The 25760-nt window shown below is 53.4% G+C and overlaps 1 protein-coding gene across 9 annotated transcripts in view; it reads right to left on the minus strand.

Moving 5' to 3' along the window:
• Window positions 1–1393: 1393 nt before the first annotated feature.
• Window positions 1394–25760, minus strand: part of SLC12A7 (solute carrier family 12 member 7) — a 76018-nt gene continuing 51651 nt past the window's right edge. For 6 of the 9 annotated variants that reach the window (XM_064270358.1, XM_064270370.1, XM_064270351.1 and 3 more), the window contains 9 exons: window positions 24818–24986; window positions 21737–21932; window positions 21349–21518; window positions 20340–20471; window positions 14151–14258; window positions 11258–11436; window positions 10572–10586; window positions 4225–4358; window positions 1394–3296 (listed from right to left, as the gene is read on the minus strand). In XM_064270358.1, coding sequence (XP_064126428.1) covers window positions 3205–3296; window positions 4225–4358; window positions 10572–10586; window positions 11258–11436; window positions 14151–14258; window positions 20340–20471; window positions 21349–21518; window positions 21737–21932; window positions 24818–24986 — 1195 coding nt within the window. In that variant the 3' untranslated portion in view covers window positions 1394–3204. The remainder of the gene's footprint in view (window positions 3297–4224; window positions 4359–10571; window positions 10587–11257; window positions 11437–14150; window positions 14259–20339; window positions 20472–21348; window positions 21519–21736; window positions 21933–24817; window positions 24987–25760) is intronic. The other 3 variants (XM_064270380.1, XM_064270371.1, XM_064270365.1) reach the window with 1 other exon arrangement.

Raw genomic sequence — 25760 nt, forward strand, 5'->3', positions numbered from 1 at the left:
TAATTGTTATGTCTTCCTGATGGACTGAACCTTTTATTTTTATAAAATGATTTTGTCTCTAGTAACAGTTTTTGTCTTACATGGTAGCTTTCTAACGCCATTGTTTTCAGGCCCATCCTGTCTCTCCCACTAGGTCTTTGAGGTCATACCTGTGACCACAGGCCCACTGTAGGACTCTACATCTATATCAAAGACCACATCTCTGCCACACTCACCAACAGCAGCTTGAAACCAGGGCTTCAGGATCCTCTGAAGTCACACTGGTCCCTGGAATTGGGTGTATTTAGCCCTGCCAGGTGGTAGACTCAGAACAATATCCACCTAGAGCTGGGATGTCAGGCTTCCCCAGCAAGGTTCTGGGGAGAGTAAGGGGAAGTGATGGCCCCAAGTCTGTGGAGTTCTGTGCTGCAGCCCTAGGACCCACAACCCAGGAAAGGAGCCCTAAGGGAGGACCTGGGTAGTGGTAAGGGTGTGGAGGGGCGAGAAGGATGCCCCCATAAAACTTCTCTTAATCTAAAAGGGTTTAAAGTGTGAGTCTGCAAGTGCATGTGTGGTTCTCAGGCTTTAATTAAGACATGCTGTTCCGAATCCTTGAGGGAAAGCAGGGCCCTCGTGGTCTCCTCGTGGCATCAGGAGAGCCCTAGGGTGACAGGGCAGAGCAGCGGGACAAAGCAACAATAGGAGGTCCCCTCTAATGATAGGTTCCTTTGGTGCTTCCACCCTTACATAATATAAATCACAGATTACATCACTTCAGCCAACAGTAGTATGAAGCGATTATGCTGCAATCTACACACGGGGGTGTTATAAATTGTGTTCCCCCAAAACGTGTCAGAATCCTAATCCCTGCACCTGTGGATGTGATCCTGTTTGGAAATAGGGATTTATTTTGTTACGTTAATGAGGGCATGCCAGAGTAGGGTGGGTCCTAAACCTAACCACTACTGAGTTATAAAAACACCAGACTAAACACCAGACTAGACACACACGGGGCGGGGGGGGGCGGGTGGGAGGGAGATAGATGCCGTGTGAGGATTGTCAACAGCCAAGAGACCCCGAGGATCACCCAGGCTACCAGTGAGGCAGGAATGGACACAGCCGAGGCCCTGGTTTGGACTTTTAGTCTCCAGAACTATGAGAAAATAAGCTCTTGTTCTTTAAAGCCACCCATTTGTGGTATTTTGGGTCAGGTGGCAATAGAAAACTAAAACACAGGGTACAGGACAGATTCCTGTTGCTTAAGGAACCTTTTGTTTTGTTTTTATTTTTTCACTTCTCTTACCCAATTCACACAATGATTCTGTAGCCATCTGAGCTGTAGCTGAACAGACCCGAAAGAAACTCAAGAGGGAATTTCTATGCTGAATGAGGCACACTGTATTCTTCAACATACTCAGGCTTCATACAGTTTTATTCTTCAACTAAAAAAATCATACAAAGACAAAGACCCTATAAAAGGAAAACATGGAATCAATCTTGAATGGCTGAGGTGACTGGTTACAAAACGGTTTTCAATGTACAAAGAACCCACAGTGCTTGCACATGCAAAGAACTGCAAAGCAGTGCAGGCCCAGCCACGTGTAGTCACACATGGTGTGGAGCGCTCAGATTCAGCCTAACTGTGCCCACGTGTCAGGATAGCTAATCAGTCTTGTGAACAGGATTCATGACAGGAGAAGCCCCGTCACTGGAGCTACTTTCCTAAAAGCTGGTGCTAACGCTGCACGCTACGGGGTTTGTGCTTAGATGCTCTCCTCTTGGCACCCGACCCTCACGGGGTGGCCAGCCCAGACACAGGAGGGAACATGTGAGAGGTACATTCACTGCTCAGCTCCTGCTGAGATGCCCGGCCAGCCGTGGGGTCTGCCCACACTCCAGCATCACTCCCCCAGCCGGGAGCCCCGTAATGTGCTCCTCGCAGCCTCTCCTCTGCCCTTCTGCAGCTTCTTCAGTTGCCCAGGACTGCTGTCCTGGGGGGTGGATGCTCTGCCTGAACCCCTGCTCAGCTCCTCAGAAAGGTCTGGAAGCACGGGTTTAGCCCTTGCCTGACCTACATCCAGGGGGCAGCCGATGCGGTGGGCCCCGTTTGTAGCAACAATCTCTATGGATGACTTAGTTATCACTGACACTCCCCCCCGGATGTTTAAATAAATAAATAAGTCATACAGAAAGGGGACTTAATGACTGCAGACATCTAGTCTGCAGCTGACTGACCTAGACAGCAGGAAGGCTGAAGGTGAAGTGCACACTTGACCCACACCAGAGCCTAAGACACAGCCATTCCACGTCTGCGAGGTGTGCATGGAGGAGAGCTAGACACAGACCCCATGAGCACCCAGGGCTGGGCTGCGTGTGTGGAGACACCTGCGGATACACAAATGGTGTAGAAGCACCCCCTCACTCCGGCTGGGGCAGGGTGTCGGATCCCCAGGGGAGCAGAGTGTTCGGGGCTGAGGGGGTCATCCCACCACCATGTCCACGAGGAAATACTTGCCGTTTCTTACAGGATGTGCTCTGGGTCCAGCACCTTCCCCTCCATTCGGGTTTTCAAATGGGAAAGAGCCCATGCATAGCAGACGGCCTGGCTATGGTGCAGGCAGAGCCCACAGACGTTCCCACAGCAGAGCCCAGACTGGACAGGAAGGCGTCCAGAACAAGTGGCCCCCCGCCCCCATGCTCTAGAACAAGTGGGCTGGCCCAGGAGTGCCTCTCCTGCATGGAGGGTGTAGTCTGTGAGCAAGGATGTCCCAAGGAGGGTGCGCTGACCCCGCAGCCCAGCCGGGGACAGCTCGCTGCTGTCACGGACGGAAACAAAGGGGGCATTCAGAGGGACAGGGCTGCGTGGGACTGAGGGACCTGTTCAGAGCCTCAACCACGGCAGCTGCTTCAACTTCAGTGAGTGAGCCTGACTGCTCCGGGAGGACATGCTGCCCCTTGAGCACTCTGGGCTGGGTGAGATGGAAATGGGACCAAAACAACCACATGGCCCAGCCAAGGGAGGTTCAGTTCTGGGATGGTGCAACTGTGCGGGCTTGGTGGTGCCACCCATCCTCTGCACTGTGGTCAGTGGGGTCTGGAAGCCCCCTGGTGAGGGACAGCAGAGCTCAGGAAATGCTTTGGTGGGAGCCAGGCTAGGTGGTCAGTGTCGTCCGGGGAGATAGGGCTGCTGCCCGTCCCTCCACACCCACACCCTGCACCCATGAGTTAGGAGTAGATGGTGATGACCTCCCGGCCGCCACCCCGGACCAGGAGGACACGATTCAGGCCCTCAGTCAAGACCTCGAGGAACTCCATGTCTGGGTGAAAGTTAAGGCATAGCTGCTCCACATGGGGGTGGGGGAATGGGGGGGACCCACAGGGGAGTGAGGACAACAGTCGGGGACCATCTGGGAAGACCATCTATGGAGATTGTCCAGGAAAACCCTCTGGGGAGACTGACCATGGATACCATCCAGGGAAACCCTTTGGAGAGACCATCTTGGGGAACCCTCTTGGGGGACTGGCCAAGGGAGGGAGAGCTACCCTTACCCCTACCCTGGGCACCCTGCCTGCTCTGACACACAGCCTGAGGCCAGGCTTGGGAGGCCAAGCTGTCCCCACCCGGGCTAAGGCTGCTATGAGGGGTGTCACCACTGGCCCTCAGGCATTAGTGGGTGACTATCCCATTGCAGCCCCACTACCGTCCTTCACCCCTGGCTCCTCCATGCTCTTTCCTGAAGGCAGCCAGGTCCCCAAGGCCCCCCGACATGGGCCTACTCCCTCCTCCAACCTGAGTGTTTCCGCCACCTCCTTCACCCCCACCCCAATGCTGACACCCCAAGTTACCTGTGGGCCATCCCCCAGAACCTGCCAAGCTCAACCCTGGCGCTCCAAAAGTCAACATCCTGTCTCCAAACACCAAGATGGGGAACCCTCCCCCACTCCTAGGATCTCATTCTAACCAGACACGTGGGGCCAGGCAGTCAGCAGGGACAGGGTCCCACCCCACCTCCCCCACACCTGTCTTCCCATCTCCCCCCATGTCTGTGGAAGTGGGTGCTACGACCACACAGCCTGGCCACAGCTGGCCTTGTCCCCCTCATCCTGAATCTCCTCATGCCCGTTCCAGCTCTGGGGTCCCCATCTGAGCACAGAAACCTGAGTTCGGAGCCACTCACCCACCCACCCCAGGGGAACGGGAAGCAGAGCCACGCTTACAGGGGCACAGCAACACCAGAAAGATACAGTTCTCGTCACCCTGCCGGTTCTTAGGGGGTCCTGGCATGTTGAGTAGCACCAGCTGGGCGTCCTGGGACTTGTTGAGGACGACCTCGTTGAGCTTCACAGCCGTGTGCATCCTCCTGACGTTAGACTGGTTCCTGCGGGAAGGGACACGTGTCACTGGGGCACCACGCTCAACAGGCACACGTGACCACCAGCACCACGCTTACTGGCCACGCTCAGTGGGCACACACGACCAGCGCCACGCTCAGTGGGCACACACGACCAGCGCCACGCTCAGTGGGCACACACGACCAGCGCCACGCTCAGTGGGCACACACGACCAGCGCCACGCTCAGTGGGCACACACGACCAGCGCCACGCTCGCGCTGGCACACACGACCAGCGCCACGCTCAGTGGGCACACACGACCAGCGCCACGCTCAGTGGGCACACACGACCAGCGCCACGCTCACGCTGGCACACACGACCAGCGCCACGCTCGCGCTGGCACACACGACCAGCGCCACGCTCGCGCTGGCACACACGACCAGCGCCACGCTCAGTGGGCACACACGACCAGCGCCACGCTCAGTGGGCACACACGACCAGTGCCACGCTCATGCTGGCACACGACCAGCGCCACGCTCGTGCTGGCACACACGACCAGCGTGACACTCAATGGGCACACACAACCAGCACCACACTCAATGGGTACACACAACCAGAACCTCACTCACTGGTACACATGACCAGCACCACACTCACACTGGCACACACGACCAGCACCACGCTCACAGGCACACACGACCAGCACCATGCTCACAGACACACATGACCAGCACCATGCTCACACCAGCACCATGCTCCTGCCGGCACTGGACTCATGCCAGCACCCTTGACGAGCACCCACTCACAAGGGCACTGTGCTGACACCATACCTGTGCTAATACCACACACTTTCCACCCTGCACACACTAACACCATGTTTACTACCACCGCATGTTCTAACACCACCCACGTGCCAATACCCTGCACACCAGTGCTGTGTGCTCCAACACCGTGCTCACTAACACCACGCACTAACAGCACACACTAACACCACATGTTCTAACACCACCCCGCGTGCCACTACCCTGCACACCAATGCTGTGTGCTCCAACACCGTGCTCACTAACACCACGCACTAACAGCACACACTAACACCACGTGTGCTACCACATGTTCTACCACCCGCATGCCAATACCCTGCACACCAATGCTGTGTGCTCCAACACCGTGCTCACTAACACCACGCACTAACAGCACACACTAACACCACGTGTGCTACCACCGCATGTTCTAACACCACCCGCGTGCCAATACCCTGCACACCAATGCTGTGTGCTCCAACACCGTGCTCACTAACACCACGCACTAACAGCACACACTAACACCACGTGTGCTACCACCACATGTTCTAACACCACCCGCGTGCCAATAACCTGCACACCAATGCTGTGTGCTCCAACACCATGCTCACTAACACCACGCACTAACAGCACACACTAACGCCACGTGTGTGCTAACACCGCATGTTCTAACACCACCCGCGTGCCAATACCCTGCACACCAATGCTGTGTGCTCCAACGCCACATTCACTAACATTACACACTAACACACACTAACTCCATGTGTGTGCTAACACATGTTCTAACACCACCCGCGTGCCAATACCCTGCACACCAATGCTGTGTGCTCCAACACCGTGCTCACTAACACCACGCACTAACAGCACACACTAACACCATGTGTGCTACCACATGTTCTACCACCCGCATGCCAATACCCTGCACACCAATGCTGTGTGCTCCAACACCGTGCTCACTAACACCACGCACTAACAGCACACACTAACACCACGTGTGCTACCACCGCATGTTCTAACACCACCCGCGTGCCAATACCCTGCACACCAATGCTGTGTGCTCCAACACCGTGCTCACTAACACCACGCACTAACAGCACACACTAACACCACGTGTGCTACCACCACATGTTCTAACACCACCCGCGTGCCAATACCCTGCACACCAATGCTGTGTGCTCCAACACCGTGCTCACTAACACCACGCACTAACAGCACACACTAACACCACGTGTGTGCTAACACCACATGTTCTAACACCACCCGCGTGCCAATACCCTGCACACCAATGCTGTGTGCTCCAACACCGTGCTCACTAACACCACGCACTAACAGCACACACTAACACCACGTGTGCTACCACCACATGTTCTAACACCACCCGCGTGCCAATAACCTGCACACCAATGCTGTGTGCTCCAACACCGTGCTCACTAACACCACGCACTAACAGCACACACTAACACCACGTGTGCTACCACCACATGTTCTAACACCACCCGCGTGCCAATACCCTGCACACCAATGCTGTGTGCTCCAACACCGTGCTCACTAACACCACGCACTAACAGCACACACTAACGCCACGTGTGTGCTAACACCACATGTTCTAACACCACCCGCGTGCCAATACCCTGCACACCAATGCTGTGTGCTCCAACACCGTGCTCACTAACACCACGCACTAACAGCACACACTAACGCCACGTGTGTGCTAACACCGCATGTTCTAACACCACCCGCGTGCCAATACCCTGCACACCAATGCTGTGTGCTCCAACGCCACATTCACTAACATTACACACTAACACACACTAACTCCATGTGTGTGCTAACACATGTTCTAACACCACCCGCGTGCCAATACCCTGCACACCAATGCTGTGTGCTCCAACACCGTGCTCACTAACACCACGCACTAACAGCACACACTAACACCATGTGTGCTACCACATGTTCTACCACCCGCATGCCAATACCCTGCACACCAATGCTGTGTGCTCCAACACCGTGCTCACTAACACCACGCACTAACAGCACACACTAACACCACGTGTGCTACCACCGCATGTTCTAACACCACCCGCGTGCCAATACCCTGCACACCAATGCTGTGTGCTCCAACACCGTGCTCACTAACACCACGCACTAACAGCACACACTAACACCACGTGTGCTACCACCACATGTTCTAACACCACCCGCGTGCCAATACCCTGCACACCAATGCTGTGTGCTCCAACACCGTGCTCACTAACACCACGCACTAACAGCACACACTAACACCACGTGTGTGCTAACACCACATGTTCTAACACCACCCGCGTGCCAATACCCTGCACACCAATGCTGTGTGCTCCAACACCGTGCTCACTAACACCACGCACTAACAGCACACACTAACACCACGTGTGCTACCACCACATGTTCTAACACCACCCGCGTGCCAATAACCTGCACACCGATGCTGTGTGCTCCAACACCGTGCTCACTAACACCACGCACTAACAGCACACACTAACACCACGTGTGCTACCACCACATGTTCTAACACCACCCGCGTGCCAATACCCTGCACACCAATGCTGTGTGCTCCAACACCGTGCTCACTAACACCACGCACTAACAGCACACACTAACACCACGTGTGTGCTAACACCACATGTTCTAACACCACCCGCGTGCCAATACCCTGCACACCAATGCTGTGTGCTCCAACACCGTGCTCACTAACACCACGCACTAACAGCACACACTAACACCACGTGTGCTACCACCACATGTTCTAACACCACCCGCGTGCCAATACCCTGCACACCAATGCTGTGTGCTCCAACACCGTGCTCACTAACACCACGCACTAACAGCACACACTAACGCCACGTGTGTGCTAACACCACATGTTCTAACACCACCCGCGTGCCAATACCCTGCACACCAATGCTGTGTGCTCCAACACCGTGCTCACTAACACCACGCACTAACAGCACACACTAACGCCACGTGTGTGCTAACACCACATGTTCTAACACCACCCGCGTGCCAATACCCTGCACACCAATGCTGTGTGCTCCAACGCCACATTCACTAACATCACACACTAACACACACTAACTCCATGTGTGTGCTAACACATGTTCTAACACCACCCGCGTGCCAATACCCTGCACACTAATGCTGTGTGCTCCAACACCGTGCTCACTAACAACACGCATTAACAGCACACACTAACGCCAAGTGTGTGCTAACACCACCCGCATGCCAATACCCTGCACACTAATGCTGTGTGCTCCAACACCGTGTTCACTAACACCACACACTAACAGCACACACTAATGCCAAGTGTGTGCTAACACATGTTCTAATACCACCCGCGTGCCAATACCCTGCACACTAATGCTGTGTGCTCCAACACCGTGTTCACTAACACCACACACTAACAGCACACACTAATGCCAAGTGTGTGCTAACACATGTTCTAACACCACCCGCGTGCCAATACCCTGTACACCAATGCTGTGTGCTCCAACGCCACGTTCACTAACACCAAGCACTAACAGCACACACTAATGCCAAGTGTGTGCTAACACATGTTCTAATACCACCCACGTGCCAATACCCTGGACACTAATGCTGTGTGCTCCAACACCATGTTCACTAACACCACACTCTCTCTAACCACCACGTGCCCTAATCAGTGCTAACGAGCACAGGCGGTACCCTAACCTGACCGAATCCCGCGCTCATCTGTTAAAAGGGCTGTGCAAAAACAAGTCAGAATTCAAATGGACTCCCCAGCCCCGAAGACCCACAGAGCCACAGCTTTGCATGCCACTTCACGGGCAGGCCAGGGACCATCTATCTGGCAGTGAAAAGACCGTCAACAGTTTAGCATCTAGAATTGTCACAGCTGCCAGCGTCTACATAGCAGGTCTCCCACAGGCAGACGGGGCTTCCAGGCGGGTGCAGCACCCTGCATCTCCCAACCACTTGCCCGTGGTCACTTGTCCAGCCAGGCCCACACTGAGGCACCAATGCTCCAAGCAGCACACGGGGTCAGGCCCAGAGCGGCCAGCATCCTCCTGCATGAGAATGCCCCAGCACACCCTGAGTCTCAGGTCACACGCCCCACAGAGCCCCGGCCAGTTCACAGAGCTGCAGCCCCACTCACTGCCCTAGGGGAGGTCACCTGTGGTCAGGACAAGCAGGAAGGGGGGACAGACAGACAGATGCCATGGCACACAGGTCAGGGAGAGGGCAGCAGGAAGCCCCAAGCTCACCCTCTGATCAGCTCCATTCTTAAGTCAACTAAATCTGACGATAACCCCCAATTACCCAGGAAAGGCAGGAAAGGTGCCCTGTTTTCTCCTCCAGTTTAGTCTGGTAAGAGGGCAGCTGGGGCCTGGGTCCCCACAGCCGCGGCCAAGCACCTCACATGTGAGAGCCAGGCATGGGGCCTGGGTGAGACCACAAAACAATACGCTGGGACAAACACAACTCTTGAAAAGTGTGTGTGTGATACAAAGGCTCTGTCGGGACCCAGAGAGGGAGAGGCTCACCTACAACTTTAAAGCCAGAGGTTTGGGTCTAGACAGACTCTGGGTTCTGAGACAGCACCCCCGGAGCACAGCCCGAGGCCGCCAGCAGCCCCCTGAGCCCAGAAAGCAGAGAATCCAGGCACTCATTCCCAGACAGCCAGGTCTACGAGCCACGAGACAAGGAAGACATCTGCAAACATGGCGTGTCTGTGGAGAAGAGCTTACGAAACAGGCTCCTCTTTGTGTCCCTGCCCCGTGAGGGGCACAGCCCAGATTGGGGTAGTGGGGGAGACAAAGGGACAGAGACAGGGACAGGAACTGCCTCTAACAATGGCAGGGCCTCCCAGAGACACTCCCTCTTCCCTGCCCAGGCCTGGCACACGTGACCCCCTGGCCATGACTCCCCTCCTGGTGATCCCACTGACCAAGTGACTCCCCCAGCTGTGTGACCCCCTGGCTGTGACTCCCCCGGCCACGGACCTGCTGGCGCTGACCCCCACAAGGAGCTCAGACCCAAGCCACCTCCTGCTTGGGCCCAACCTCACAGGAATCCACACCTTTTCACAGAGTCTAAGAAAGCACAGTGTCCCAGAGGACAGGGCTTCGCAGGAGACGGTGGCACTGCCGAACCAGGCCTCGAGTCAGCTCAGAACGAGGCGTCCCCCAGGACTAAACGCTTCTGCTCTAAGGGGTGCGACGGATGGGCTAGCACGCACAGAAGCGCAGGGCCCCCCAGCAGAGGTGGATGCCAGGGTGTTCCGAGAACACTCTGGGTGGGGGGTGAGCACACGGCACACTGACACGGCAGCACGGTGGCGGGCGCTCCGCCAGGCTCACAGACATGCGCACACAGGCACACACACGCAGTCACAGGAAGCATGCAGGAGCAGGTAGGAGACAGGCACGGGAAAAGCAAGTGACTTACAGGTTTCCCCATTCACTAGGCGGGAGGAGAAAAGAACAGAGAGCATGTCACTGAGGAAGCACGTGGCATCTTGAACCACTGTGGGGTGCCCGCTGCCCTCTGTGACCCCGCAGGGGCCCCTCCGCACAGGCTCTCACCCACAGACTGAGGAAGCCCCCCAGCCCTCCCAGATATCCTGGCTAATGTGATGGCAGGTCTCTCGGGCCACCCCAGGGGGCGAGCCAAGAAGGTGTGTGATGCGTGATTGAGCGGGACCCCTGCAGCCTCGTCTACATGCCCCTGTGGGGTCCCTGGTGGTCTCCAGGTCCTTGACACCAAGTCAGCAGGGGATTGGGAAGCCTGCATAACCAGTGGTCCGCACTGAGTCCTACATCCACCTAGCAGCCCTAGGATCCTCAGTGCCACCATGTGGAGAGGGAGCCAAGTCAACGAGGGGATGAGGAAGCCTGGAGTATTGGGGGTCAGTGCTGGGGCCCTATGTCCACCTACAGCCTGGCTCTCAAGATGGGACAGCATCTCACCATCAACTACTGTAGACTCACCAACAAAACAGAGGGGAACCACCTGGTGGGACCTGACCACTGCTGCCGGCTCTGGGGCCAGTGTGACCCAGGGTGCACGCCTGTGGCTCTCTAGGGGCGCGGGTGTGTCCATTAATCCCCCTATAACACCCAACCAGCACTCACGGCTTCAGGCTGAAGATGTCCTTGAAGCCCCCCACGCTAGCATCCTTGACCTTGTGCTTCTCGGACACTAGCTTCTCCTTGGTCCAGGTCATCTGCACCCTGTCTGGCGTGGGTGGGGCTTGGGTCTTGGCGGCCACCGCAGAGTGGGATGCTGTATTCCGGTCGTGAATGAGCTGGGCCTGGTAAGGACAAGCGGCCATGGGAGGGAGTCAATGCAGGCAGCACCCCCAAATTTAGCACACTGGCCCTTCCCCCCAACTACCTCCCTGTGCAGAAAGTGACAGGCCAGCAGGCGTGAGAGGCCGCTGGCTGCAGAGCCCAGGGCCCATCTGTGTCCTCCACCTGTTCCTGCTTCTCCTCACCCAGGTGCTCAGGAAAGAACACACAAGGCATTCCAGCTACAGAAAGCCCCAGGGAAAGGGCCCAGAGCCAGAAACGGTGTGAGCACCTGACACATCATCTCTCAAAGGTCTCTGCACTGGCAGCAGCAAGATCAACCTGCCACATAAAACCCAGGCCAGCCTGCCCACCGACCCATTCGGCCACTCACTCACCCACTCGTTCTACCTTACTCACGCACTCTCTCTCACTCACTCACTCACTCACTCACTCGTCTCACATTCTCTCTCACTCACCCACTTGTTCTACCTTGTCTCACTCTCTGTCTCACACTTTCCCTCCCTCTCACTCACTCACTCTCTCTCTCACTCACACTCACTCTTATTCTCACACTCACACTTACTCATTGTCTCACTCACACTCAGTCTCACTCTCACTCTCTCACTCTCACACTCTCTCTCTCACTCTCACTCACACTCATTGTCTCACACTCTCAGTCTCTCTCACTCAGTCTCTCACTCTCATACTGTCTCACTCTCACTCATACTCATTTTCTCACACTCTCAGTCTCACTCTCACTCACAGTCTCTCACTCTCACACTGTCTCTTACTCTCACTCTCACACTGTCTCTCACTCTCACACTGTCTCTCACTCTCACACACACTCACTCATTGTCTCACAGTCTCAGTCTCTCACTCTCACTCACTCTCAGTCTCTCACTCTCACACTCTTACTCTCACTCTCACACTCACTGTCACTCACAGTCTCTCACTCTCACTCACTCTCTCACTCAGTCACTGCTCATTCATTCACTCATTCCCTGAGCAGGAGGCAAGCCCATGTTGGGCGTGCAGTAAGCGCCATGGAGAGCACAAACATCTGGGATGGGGCCGGTGGGCATTATACAGGCAATAAGGAAGCTGAATGCAGGGAGGGCGGGATCCCGTCAATGAGAGTCAGAGGGGGAGAGGTAGTGGGTACTCTGGCCACCATCGTCCCTCCTGGAAGGCACTGCCCCCATCCCCTGCACCCACAGGGCAGCAGCCTCACTAGCACTCTCTGCTACTGACAGTGGCAGCGTGAGGTCCAGACCAAAGTGTCCTCGTGATCCTCTATACGACAGACCCCACCTGCACTCACTGCTTCCAACGATGTCTCCGCCTCCTGCACTGTGTGGGTGCAGGTGTCTCCCTCCCCTGCACCTTTCTCCTGCTCGTTCTTGAGTACATCGGAGGGTCTGCAGACTTCTCCCCCCTGCCCCCGGTACCTCTCATTCTTGGACAAACTGTACATGGTGTACACTGGGGGTCTGCAGGTGTTCTTGCCCTGCCACACCTCTCATTCTTAGACACCCTATACATGGTGCACACTGGGGGTCTGCAGGCCCCCCCACACCTCTCCTTCTTAGACACCCTGGACATGGTGCACACTGGGGGTCTGCAGGTGTCCCTCCCCACACTTCTTCTTAGACACCCTGTACATGGTGCACACCGGGGGTCTGCAGCCCCCCACCTCCCCTTCTTAGACACCCTGTACACGGTGCACACTGGGGGTCTGCAGGCCCCCCCCACCTCTCCTTCTTAGACACCCTGTACATGGTGCACACTGGGGATCTGCAGGTGTCCCTCCCCACACTTCTCGTTCTTAGACACCCTGTACATGGTGCACATTGGGGGTCTACAGGCCCCCCCCCACTTCTCGTTCTTAGACACCCTGTACATGGTGCACACTGGGGGTCTACAGGCCCCCCCACACCTCTCCTTCTTAGACACCCTGGACATGGTGCACACTGGGGGTCTGCAGGTGTCCCTCCCCACACTTCTTCTTAGACACCCTGTACATGGTGCACACCGGGGGTCTGCAGCCCCCCACCTCCCCTTCTTAGACACCCTGTACATGGTGCACACTGGGGGTCTGCAGGCCCCCCCCACCTCTCCTTCTTAGACACCCTGTACATGGTGCACACTGGGGATCTGCAGGTGTCCCTCCCCACACTTCTCGTTCTTAGACACCCTGTACATGGTGCACATTGGGGGTCTACAGGCCCCCCCCCACTTCTCGTTCTTAGACACCCTGTACATGGTGCACACTGGGGGTCTACAGGCCCCCCCACACCTCTCCTTCTTAGACACCCTGTACATGGTGCACACTGGGAGTCTGTAGCCCCCCACCAACACCTCTCCTTCTTAGGCATGCTGTACATGGTGCATGCACACTGGGGGTCTGCAGGCCCCCCCACCTCTCCTTCTTAGACACCCTGGACATGGTACACACTGGGGGTCTGCAGATGTCCCCCTCCCCCCACACCTCTCCTTAGACACCCTGGACATCTGCAGGTGTCCCCCCTCCCACACCTCTCCTTCTTAGACACCCTGGACATGGTGCACACTGGGAGTCTACAGGTGTCCTCCCCCCACACCTCTCGTTCCCGTTCGTTCTTGGACATGGTGCACACTGGGCGTCTGCAAGTGTCCCCCTCCCCCCACACCTCTCCTTCTTAGACATCCTGGACATGGTGCACACTGGGCGTCTGCAGGCGTCCTCCCCCCACACCTCTCGTTCCCGTTCGTTCTTGGACAGCTGCATCTGTTTCAGCATCTGGGACCTCTGCTCCATCATCAGCGTCTTTTCGTAGGTGAACGCAGAAATGTCGTTTTCAACCTAGAATGTTCCAAAGCAGAGAAGTGAACATCACATTTCCCGTTCCATTCCTGTAAGGCCCTGGACAATATGAAGTATCCATGTGACCCTGGGGGCTTCTCCAGCCTTGCCCCTGCCTGTGAGTCTTCCTCGGGGCCTTTCACAGCTCTCAGCACCAGGACCGCCCATCTGGGAGGGTAAGGAAGCGTAAACGAGTGTGTGTGGAACACACAGAGGCATAAGTGACAGTGTGGTGTGTGTAGGAGGGCAAGAGTGTGCATGTGGGAGTGTGTGAGTGAGCATGTGGGTGTGTGTGGGAGGTAAAAGTGTGTGAGAGTGAATACATGAGTGAGTGTGGGAACGCCAAAGTGTGAGCATGACCCCACTTTGGTGAGTGGCATTTGGGGTCTTCAACACTAGCAAGCGGCCATCTAAGATGCATCAATTGGTCTCAACCCACTTGGAGCAAAGGAGAATGAAGAACACCAAAGACACAAGGAAAACATGAGCCTAAGAGACAGAAAGAGCCACATAAACCAGAGACTCCATCAGCCTGAGACCAGGAGAGCTAGGTGGTGCCCAACTACCACCAATGACTGCCCTGACAGGGAACACAAGAGAGGATCCCTGATGGAGCAGGAGGACCGTGGGACGCAGATCCCAAATTCTCGTAAAAAGACCAGACTTAACGGTCTGACTGAGACTAGAGGGACCCCGGAGGTCATGGTTTCCGGACTCTCTGTTAGCCCCAGACTGGAACCATTCCCAAAGCCAGCTCTTCAGACAGGGATTGGACTGGACTATAAGACAGAAAATGATACTGATGAGGAGTGAGCTTCTTGGCTCAAGTAGACACATGAGAGGAGATGAGAAGGCAGAGCGGGACAGGAGCTGGCTGAATGGATTGGGAATACAGGGTGGAGAGGAGGAGTGTGCTGTCAAATTGTAGGGAGAGCAACTAGGCTCACATAACAATGTGTGTATAAGTTTTTGTATGAGACTGACTTTATTCGTAAACTTTCACTTAAAACACAATAAATAAAAGAAGTGTGAGCATATGTGTGAGTAAGTGCAGGTGTGTCTAGGAGGGTAAGAGCAAGTGAGTGAGCATGTGGGTGCGAATGTGTGAGTAGATGTGTGTGAGCGGGTGTGTAAGCATGTGTGAGAATGTGAGTGTGAGCATGTGTGTGGGCAAATGTGAGTGTGGTTGAGAGTGTATGGTACTGAATAAAGAATGTAAGTATCTGTGTGTGTGTTGGAGGGTGTGGGCGTGTGTGTGAGCATGTGGGTGGGCAAACATCGGACTAAGGGAGCAACAAGCACAACTAAACACACTCTGCTCCCCGCCCAGGTCATCCTCCCCAGAACCCACAGACAGTAACTCACAGATGTCCCTTGAGGAGAAAACACTCTGACTGTGGACTGTGATGGACCGTGAGCTAACCCAGCAAAAGAATATGGAAGGAACACACAGAGTCACTGTATATTTTTTGGCCAACATTCAACCACTTCAGGAGGTAGCATATGATTAGGAGCGGATAGTACTGAAGGAAGAAGTCCAAGCCACGCTGAAGGCATTGGAGAAAAACAAGCATCCAGGAATTGATGGAATACCAATTGAAATGCTTCAACAAACAGATGTAATGCTGAAAGTGCTTACTCAGCTAAGTCCAGAAATTTGGAAGACAACTGCCTGACCAACCAACTGGAAGAGATCCATATTCATGCCCATGCCAAAGAAAGGTGATCCAACAGAATGCAGAAATTATCGAACAATATCATTACTATCACACGCAAGTAAAATTCTGCTGAATAATTTAAAAACAGCTGTAGCCATACATCAACGGAACAACATACAACTTCCAGAAGTTCAAGCTGGATTTGGAATGAGACATGGAATGAGGGATACCATTGCTGATGTCAGATGGATCTTGGCCAAAAGCAGAGAATACTAGAAAGATGTTTACCTATGTTTTATCAATTATGTGAAGGCATTCGGCTCTGTGGATCATAACAAATTATGGATAACGGTGAGAAGGATGGGAATTCTAGAACATTGTGCTCATGCAGAACTTGTACATGGATCAAGAGGCAGTTGTTCAGACAGAACAAGGGGATATTGCACGATTTGAAATTAGAAAAGGTGTGCATCAGAGTTGCATCCTTTCACCATACATATTCAATCGATCTGAGAAGCTGGACTATATGAACAATAACAGAGCATCAGAATTGGAGGAAGGCTTATTTAACAACCTGCGTTATGCAAATGACACAACCTTGATTGCTTTAAAGTGAAGAGGATTTGAAGCATTTACTGATGAAGATCAAAGACTATATAACCTTCAGTATGGATTGCACCTCAACATAAAGAAAACAAAAATCCTCACAACTGGACCAATGAGCAACATCATGATAAATGGAGAAAAGATTGAAGTCGTCAAGGATTCCATTTTACTTGGATCCACAATCAACACCCACGGAAGCAGGAGTCGAGAAATCAAAAGATGTATTACATTGGGCAAATCTGTTGCAAAAGAGCTCTTTAAAGTATTAAAAAGCAAAGATGTCACTTTGAGGACTAAGGTGCACCTGAGCCAAGCCATGGTATTTTCAATCACATCATATGCATGTGAAAGCTGGACAATGAAAAAGGAAGAGCGAAGACGAATTGATGCATTTGAACTGTGGTGCTGGCAAAGAATATTGAATATACCATGGACTGCCAGAAGAACTAACAAATCTGTCTTGGAGGAAGTACAGCCAATGTTCCTTAGAAGCGAGGATGGCGAGACTTCATCTTGCTTACTTTGGACGTGTCATCAGGAGGGACCCATCCCTGGAAAAGGACATCATGCTTTGTCATGGATTGAATTGTGTCCCCCAAAAATATGTGTCAACTTGGTTAGGCCACAATGCCCAGTATTATGTGGTTGTCCTCCGTTTTGTGATTGGTGTAATTTTCCTCTGTGTTGTAAATCCTAACCTGCCTGTGGTTAACGAGGCGAGATTAGATTACGTTGAAGAGAACTAGAGTGGGATGTAACATCCCTGATCCAATGTAAAGGGAGTTTCCCTGGGGTGTGGCCTGCACCACTTTTTATGGAGATAAAAGGAAAGGGAGCAGACAGTGGGGAATCCCACACTACAAAGAAAGCAGTGCTGGGAGCAGAGCGCATCCTTTGGACTCGGGGTTTCCTGCGCGGAAAAGCTCCTAGACCAGGGGAAGAAGGTGACAAGGACCTTCCTCCAGAGCCGACAGATGGAAAGCCTTTCCCTGGAGCTGATGCCCTGAATCTGGACTTCTAGCCCATTAGACTCTGAGAAAATAAATTTCTCTTTGTTAAAGCCATCCACTTGTGGTATTTCTGTCATAGCAGCACTAGATGAGTCAGACATGCTTGGTAAAGCAGAGGATCAGGGAAAAAGGGAGAGACTCTCAATGTGATGGACTGACACAGCGGCTGCACAACATGCTCAGACATACCTACAATTGTGCAGATGGTGCAAGGCCGAGCAATGATTTGTTCTGTTTTACTTAAGGTCACTATGAGTCAGAGTCGACCCGAGGACACCTAACAACACCACAATCCCATCATGTGAAGAAAAGGATATCCTCATTTCTAACCTGAAGTCATTTCATGCCTCTCCCTGCCCCTCACAGTCCAGTGCCCCCGCTCTCCACAGGGCTCTGATCCTCCTGCAGACTGGACTTTGGGCCACGTTAACACCCTGGCCGTGGCTCCCCTGACCACTGGAGCTGATGGCCAGGCCAGCCTTACCCGAGGACCAACACCCCAACAATGGGCAAGAGGGACAGGTGGAGCGAGGACCCCGCTGAAGGGCCCCAGTTCCACCTCCATTCAGGTCTGGTGTGAACCAGAAGGAAGACCCCTACTTGCTTCTCCCCGGGTGGGGTCTGATCTCATGGGGAAACCAGCTGGCACCCAAAGGCAGGGCTGTGCCAAGGGGTCAGCTCTCCTCCTGGGAGGAGATTTAATTCTGGCCCTAATGCCATGCATTTATTTCTCATTAGACCTACTTTACAACCCTTGAAATCAAGGAGAGCCATACATTTAGTCGCTTTATTGGCACCAACTATCAATGTGAAAAATTAAATAAGACCAGGGGCTTTGAAAGATAATAACATAATGACTATAAAATTGTGATACTGCCCCACAGCTTCCTGAAAATGTGGTCTTGCTGTTTGAGGCCCTTCCCTCAGTGGACGGCACGATTGCTTGCCATGTGATTTCCGTCTCCTTTGGAAGACGGGGTGCTGCGAAAAGCCCCTGAGCACTGGGGGGAAGGGCCAGTCATGCTGGTGGCTCCTTGCGTTGGACATGGGGCCGAGACATCTACGACACTTGTCTGCATCATGTCACCATTTCCAAAGTTATTTCTGTAACTTGGAAGTAATGTCACCAAGAAAATCATCAAAACCAACAATGTCCCCAGGGTGAGCTGCAGAGTGAGGCCCCCACAACCAGGAGCACGGGGGCAAATTTATAGTCTTCAAATGGCAAAGGTATGTCCCCCCAAGACACCAAACTCTAGGACCACAGAGGGACACAAAGCCCCCCAGGCAGAGCTCCCAGCGAACAAAGCTGGGACAATTTGAGCAACAAAATACCTAACATACAACCCAAGGTAGAAAATAAATACCCAGGAATCCATACTAATATATATAGGTAAACAGGGAGAAGAGACAAATCTGGCCTCTAGAAGGATTCCCGCCATCCACGTAGACACTGTCCCTCGCGGAGGTGGTGCTGACCCTCTCCCACCTCGAGCATGGGCTGCACTTGGTGACACTTCCACAGAGTGTGGGAAAGAAACGGAGTGAGTTCACAGCATCGACACCCCCTTAACCCCATGGGCACAGGTAGCACCAGCTGTGATGAGCTGATAGCCCTGATATGATGAGATGAGAAGGGAACCTACCCTCTGGGGTCTTCTTCCCACAAACCCACAATCCCAGTCTACCCCTACTATGGATTGAATGGGATCCCCAAAAAGATATCTTGAAGTCCTAACCCTTGTATCTGGGAAGGTGACCTTGTTTGGAGACAGGGTCTTTGAAGATGTTATCAGTTAACATGAGGTCACATTGGAGTAGGTGGGTCCTAATCCCATATGAGTGATGTCCTTATGAAAGAGACAAGACAGACAGACACATGGAGGAAAGACGGCCACGTGAGGATGGGTTTACTTTGCAGCTGCAAGCCCAGGAACACTGGGACCACCAGAAGCCGGGAAGGACAAGGAAGGATTTCCCCAAGGGCCATCTGAGAGAACCTGGCGCTGCATGGATTTCTGGCGTCCAGACTGAGACAATAAATTTCTGTTGTGTAATCCACCCAGTGTGCGGTGTTTTGTGATGGCGGCCCCAGGGATCTAAGGCAACCCACGGGAAAAGCATCAGGCAAACCTAAACTGAGACATTCTGCAAAATTACCTGACCTCAAAACTGTCAAGGTCAACAAAAGAAGAGGAAGTCAGAGAAGCTGTCACAGCCAGGGGGCCTGAGGAGACAGCGTGGCCCCAGTGGGATCCTGGAGGATGGACCTGGGGAGGCCGGGCGGTACACTGAGTCTCAGCGTGGTGGGCGGCTATGACTCAGGCTGGCCTCGGGTCATGACAAGCCTACCACAGTCACACACAGCGTCACCACTGGGGCGCTCTCGGTACTACCTCTCCGACTTTTCTATAAACCTAACACTTCCCAAACACACCCCCAAATCCACTGCCCTCAAGTTGATTCTGACTCATAGCAACCCTGTAGGATTTTCAAGGAGCAGCTGATGGATTTGAACTGTCAGCCTTTCAGATGGCAGCTGATCTCTTGACCACTGTGCCACCAGGGCTCCAAAATATGTCCCTGAGGGTGGGGTGGGGAATGGTTGAGCACTCGACTGCTAGCCAAAACACTGGCAGTTTGAACCCACCCAGTGGTAACTTGGAAGGCAGGCCTAGTGATTTGCTTCCGAAAGGTCATAGCCTGGAAAGCCTTACAGAGCAGTTCTACTCAGCACACGTGGGGTCGCCACAACACACCACTCACAAACATAAAGCGTTTTAGGAAGAAACCACCAGGGCTCTCACCATCTCGACCACCTCCACCTCGGCACTGATGCGTAGGTGGTATAGGAACATCTGTAAGTCCTTCTTCATCTGGATGCTGTTGTCGTCCACCTGGGCCACCGTGAAGATGCGCATGCGGCACTTCCTCCAAACCTGGGGGGAGGAGGGGCTGCAGCTGGTACCCTCAGGCCTCGGGCAGGCCCCCTCGGGCCTCGGGCCTCGGGCAGGCCCCCCCGGCCTCGGGCAGGCCCCCTCGGGCCTCGGGCCTCGGGCAGGTCCCCCCGGCCTCGGGTCTCGGGCCTCGGGCAGGCCTCAGGCAGGCCCCCTGATGTGCAGACATGTGCCCGGGACAGCCTCCCCCTGTAAGTCACAAGTGAGCACCCTGACTCCTGCTCCCCTTTGCTTCCCACCCCACTGCCCCCGCCAGCCCCTTGTGAGACTGATGTCCCCATATACACAGATGTCCCCTTGTGACACAAATCCCGTGTGATACAGACCCGTGTGACACAAACATGTCACAGGCTCCCCCATATGACAAACTCCCCATGTGACAGACCCCCTGTGATGCAGACTCTCCCCGCGTGACACAGACTCCCCCATGTGACAGACCCCCAGGTGACAGAATCCTCATGTGACAGATGCCCCCCCATTTAAGACATCCCCTGTGTGACACAGACCCCCATGACACAAACCCCCCATGTGACTCAGACCCCAGTGTGACTCAGACCCTCATGTGACTCAGATCCCCCATGTGACCCCCGTGTGGCAGACCCCCATGTGGCAGACCCCCGTGTGACTCAGACCCTGTGTGACTCAGACCCCCATGTGAATCAGATCCCCCATGTGACCCCCATGTGACAGACCCGTGTGGCAGACCCCCATGTGGCAGACCCCCGTGTGACTCAGACCCCCGTGTGGCTGACCCCGTGTGGCAGACCCCGTGTGGCTGACCCCGTGTGGCTGACCCCGTGTGGCAGACCCAAGTGTGGCTGACCCCCGTATGGCTGACCCCCGTGTGGCTGACCCCCACCTTGTGCTGGTGCAGCAGGAAGGGCAGCAGCATGAGCATGCCCCCATCGTGCACGACCCACCACACGTCGATGTTCCCGTCGCTGAAGCGCTCATGGTTCTGTGGGAACAGGTCCACATTCTTGGCCACCAGCAGGGCCTGGTGAGCTGCTGTTGTATCCCGGACAGTGTCTGTGGAGAGAGGGTGGCGCCGGCGTGTCACCAGGCAGACATAGCACAGTGCACGTAATGCACAAAGTCCTACAGAGCCCTCCCGGGGTGGGTGCTGAGGGTCCACCCACGCCACCAGCCCCTCGCCACCCAGAGGGAGACGCACTGTAGGCTTTGTCCCTCAGGCTGCCCCCACCTCAGAACCCCATGCATCTGGACAGCCATAGGGCCTCACCCACCGACAAAGTTCTTCCAGGACAAGTGGTTGTCTGCTTGCTTCCAGGACTCGGGCCAGGCCATCAGCACTGTGTTGTGCTTCATGCCCCCGAGCCCAGCTGACTGGATCAGGTGTGATGTGCCGTCCCGCAGACTGGAGGACACCACCAGCTGGCAGAAGCCCTTGGTCTTCTCCACGCCCATCAGGGATCGGATGTTCTGTAGGAGACATAGGGGGGTCAGCAGCGGGCACACGTCCTAGCACCCACCGCAAGGGGCCCAGGAGGCAGCATGGTGGAGCCACACACCATAGCCCATACCGAGAGTAAGGCAACCCAAAGATCCACAAAAAGCTGCAAGAGGTAATACAGGGTATTAGATCAACACACAGAAACCAGTTGTGTTTCTATACACCAGCAATGAATCACCTGAAAGGAAATTAGAAGACAATTCCATTTACACATCTAAAAGAATAAAATACTCAAATAAATTTAACCAGGGAAGTGAAAGACTTTTACATCAAAACCTGTAAAACATAGCTGAAACAAAATCAAAAGAGACCTAAACAAATGGAAAGACATTCTATGTTCCTGTTTGTTGTTAGATGCTGTCAAGTTGGCTACAACACATAGTGACATTATATACAACAGAAAGAAACGTTGCTTGGTCCTGTGCCATCTTCGTGATCATTGGTATCCTGGAGTCCACTGTGGCAACCACTGTCAATCTATCTCCTTGAGGGTTTGCCTTGTTTTCGTTGACCATCTACTTTACCAAACATGATGTCCTTTTCTAGCGATAAGTATTTCCTGATGACGTGTTCTTAGTCATCTACTGCTGCTATAACAGAATAGCACATGTGGATGGCTTTAACAAACAGAAGTTTATTCTCTCACAGTCTAGTAGGCTACAAATCCAAATTCAGGGTGCCAGCTCCAGGGGAAGGCTTCTTCTCTCTGTTGGCTCTGGAGGAAGGTCCTTGTCATCCATCTTCTCCTGGTCTAGGAGCTTCTCTGTGTAGGAACCCCAGGTCCAAAGGACATGCTCTGCTCCTGGCACTGCTTTCTTGGTGGTATGAGGTCCCCCCTCCTCTCTGCTCTCTTCCCTTTATCTCTTGTAATAGAAAAGGTAATGTAGGCCACACCCCAGGGAAACTCCCTTTACACTGGATCAGGGATGTGACCAGGGTAAGAGTGTTACATCTCACCCTAATCCTCTGTAACATAATCTAATCTTGCACCATTAACCACAGGCAGAGATTAGGATTTACAACACATAGGAAAATTACATCAATCACAAAATGGGAGGATGACCACACAATACTGATAATCATGGCCTAACCAAGTTGACACATATTTTGGGGGGACACAATTCAATCCATAGCACATGTCGAAAGTAAGTAAGTCAAAGTCTCACCATCCTTGCTTCTAAGGAACATTCTGGCTGTACTTCCTCCAAGACTGATTTGTTCGTTCTTCTGGTGGTCCACATTATATTCAATACTCTTCACCAACACTACAACTTGAATGTATCAATTTTTCTTCTATCTTCCTTTTTTAATTGTACAGCTTTCACATGCATATGAGGTGACTAAAAAGACCATGGCTTGGGTCAGGCACACCTTAGTCATTAAAGTGACATCTTAGAAGACTTACTGTTGTTAAGATGTCAATACTACTCAAAGCCACCTACCGATTCAACACAACCCTTACCAAAATTCCAATGGCCTTCTTTGCAGAAATGGAAAAGTCAATCCTCAAACTCATGAAATTGTAAGGGGCCCAAACAGCCAAAACAATCTTGAAAAAGAACAAAGTAGGAGGACTCACACTCCCTGATTTCAAAACTTTCTACAAAGCTACAATAATCAAAACAGTCTGGTACTGGTATAAAGATAGATATACAAATGAATGGAATAGTACTGAAAATTCAGAAGTAAACTCACATATCTAAGGTGCAATCGGTTTTTGATAAGGGGGCCAAATCCATCCAATGGGGAAAGAATGACCTCTTCAACAAATGGTGCTGAGACAACTGGATCTCCACATGGATCCCTACCTCACACCACAGACAAAAATTAACTAAAAATTGACCAATGGTCTAAATATAAGAGCTAAAACCATAACATACTCAGAAGAAAACATAGGGGATGAATTTTTATGACCTCGGATTAGGCAACGGCTTCTTAGACTTGAGACCAAAAGCACAAGCAACAAAGAAAAAAGATAGACAAAGTGGTTTTCACCAAAATTAAAACCTTTCGTGCAATGGACATTATCAAGAATGTGAAAAGACAACTTACAGAGAAAGTATTTGAAAACCATAATATCCAGAATATATAAAGAACTCCTACAACTTAACAAGGAGACAGACAACGCAATCAAAAAACGGGTAGAGGACTTGAACAGATATTTCACCCAAGAAGAAATACAAATGGCCAACAAACTTGTGAAAACATGCTCAACAGCTTCAGTCACTGTCATCGTCCCTGTTAGGTGCCTTCGAGTGGTTCCAACTCATAGCACCCTGTGTACAGCAGAAGGGGACACTGCCTAGTCCTGCGCCACCGTCACAATTGTTGCTGTGTGCGGCTGCTGTGTCAGTCCATCTTGTCGAGGGTCTTCCTCTTTTTCGCTGATCCTCTACCAAGCACGATGTCCTGGGACTGGGCCCCCCGTGACAGCATGTCTAAAGTCCGTGACACGAAGTCCCTCTGTTCTCGCTTGCAAAGAGCATTTTGGTGGTACATAGTCCAGGCAGATTTGTTAGTTATTAGGAAAATGCAAACCAAAACCACAGTTAGATACCACCTCACCCTCACTAGGATGGCCATGATTAAAAAAGCAGAAAATAAATGTTAGCGAGAACGTAGAGAAATCAGAACCCTCATCTATTGCTGGTGGGGTTGTAAAATGGTGCAGCTACTTGAACGTGCTCAACATCAGTGAATCATATGCTTAAAAATGGTTAAGATCGCAAACTTCAATATGTATGTGTGCATGTTCTTGACACATTCAAGTTGGAAAGCATGTGAGTTTGACTCCCTTGTGCAAACCACATGGGAAAACGGCCCAGCTGCTCGCCCCCCACCTCCCCCCACTGACCTCCTCGGCACACTGGGCCTCAGCACGCTTGTCCAGGTAGGTGCCCTCCAACACAGAGCCCACAATCGTCAGGCCCTTGCCGGCCTTCAGCTGGGTGGTGAAGGAGAGCAACCGCGGGTGCTTCACGGCCTGCTCTGCATCCAGGTTCAGCATCACAAGCACCTGGGGCCTGCAAGATGGCATGGGGTGGTTAGGACGGAGCGGTCAGCACGGGACAGCCAGCACAGAGCGGTCAGCACAGGGCGGCCAGCACAGAGTGGTCAGCATGGAGCAGTCAGTATGTGGCAGCTAGCACGGAGCAGTCAGCATGGGGTGGCCAGCACAGAGCAGTCAGCACAGAGTGGTCAGCACGGAGCAGTCAGCATGGGGCGGTCAGCACAGGGCAGTCAGCACAGAGCAGTCAGCATGGGGTGGCCAGCACAGAGTGGTCAGCATGGGGTGGCCAGCATGGGGCAGCCAGCACAGAGTGGTCAGCACAGGGCAGCCAGCACAGAGCAGTCAGCACGGGCCGGCACTGAGCGGTCAGCATGGGGACGGCCGGCATGGAGCAGTCAGCACAGGGCGGTCAGCATGGGGCAGCCAGCACAGAGTGGTTAGCACAGGGCAGCCAGCAGTGGTCAGCATGGGGCAGCCAGCACAGAGTGGTCAGCACAGGGCAGCCAGCACAAAGAGGCTGGCATGGGGTGGTCTGCACAGGGTAGCCAGCATGAAGTGGTCAGCATGAGGGTAGTAAGGACAGGGTGGTCAGCATGGGCGGCATCATGCCTGCATGCTCGCAATGGTGGGCAGCCAGCATGGAGCTGTGCCCGGGGGAGCCTGTGCAGGTATAGCGGTGACCCCAGCCATAGGGCATGTGGACCTGGAGGCTATCTATGCAGTGGTCGGCCCACATGCAGTATCCACAGAGGATCCCGAATTTGCCCGCTCACCGGGAGGGCACTGC

This window comes from Loxodonta africana, chromosome 2, assembly GCF_030014295.1.
Source record: "Loxodonta africana isolate mLoxAfr1 chromosome 2, mLoxAfr1.hap2, whole genome shotgun sequence".
NCBI lineage: Eukaryota > Metazoa > Chordata > Mammalia > Proboscidea > Elephantidae > Loxodonta > Loxodonta africana.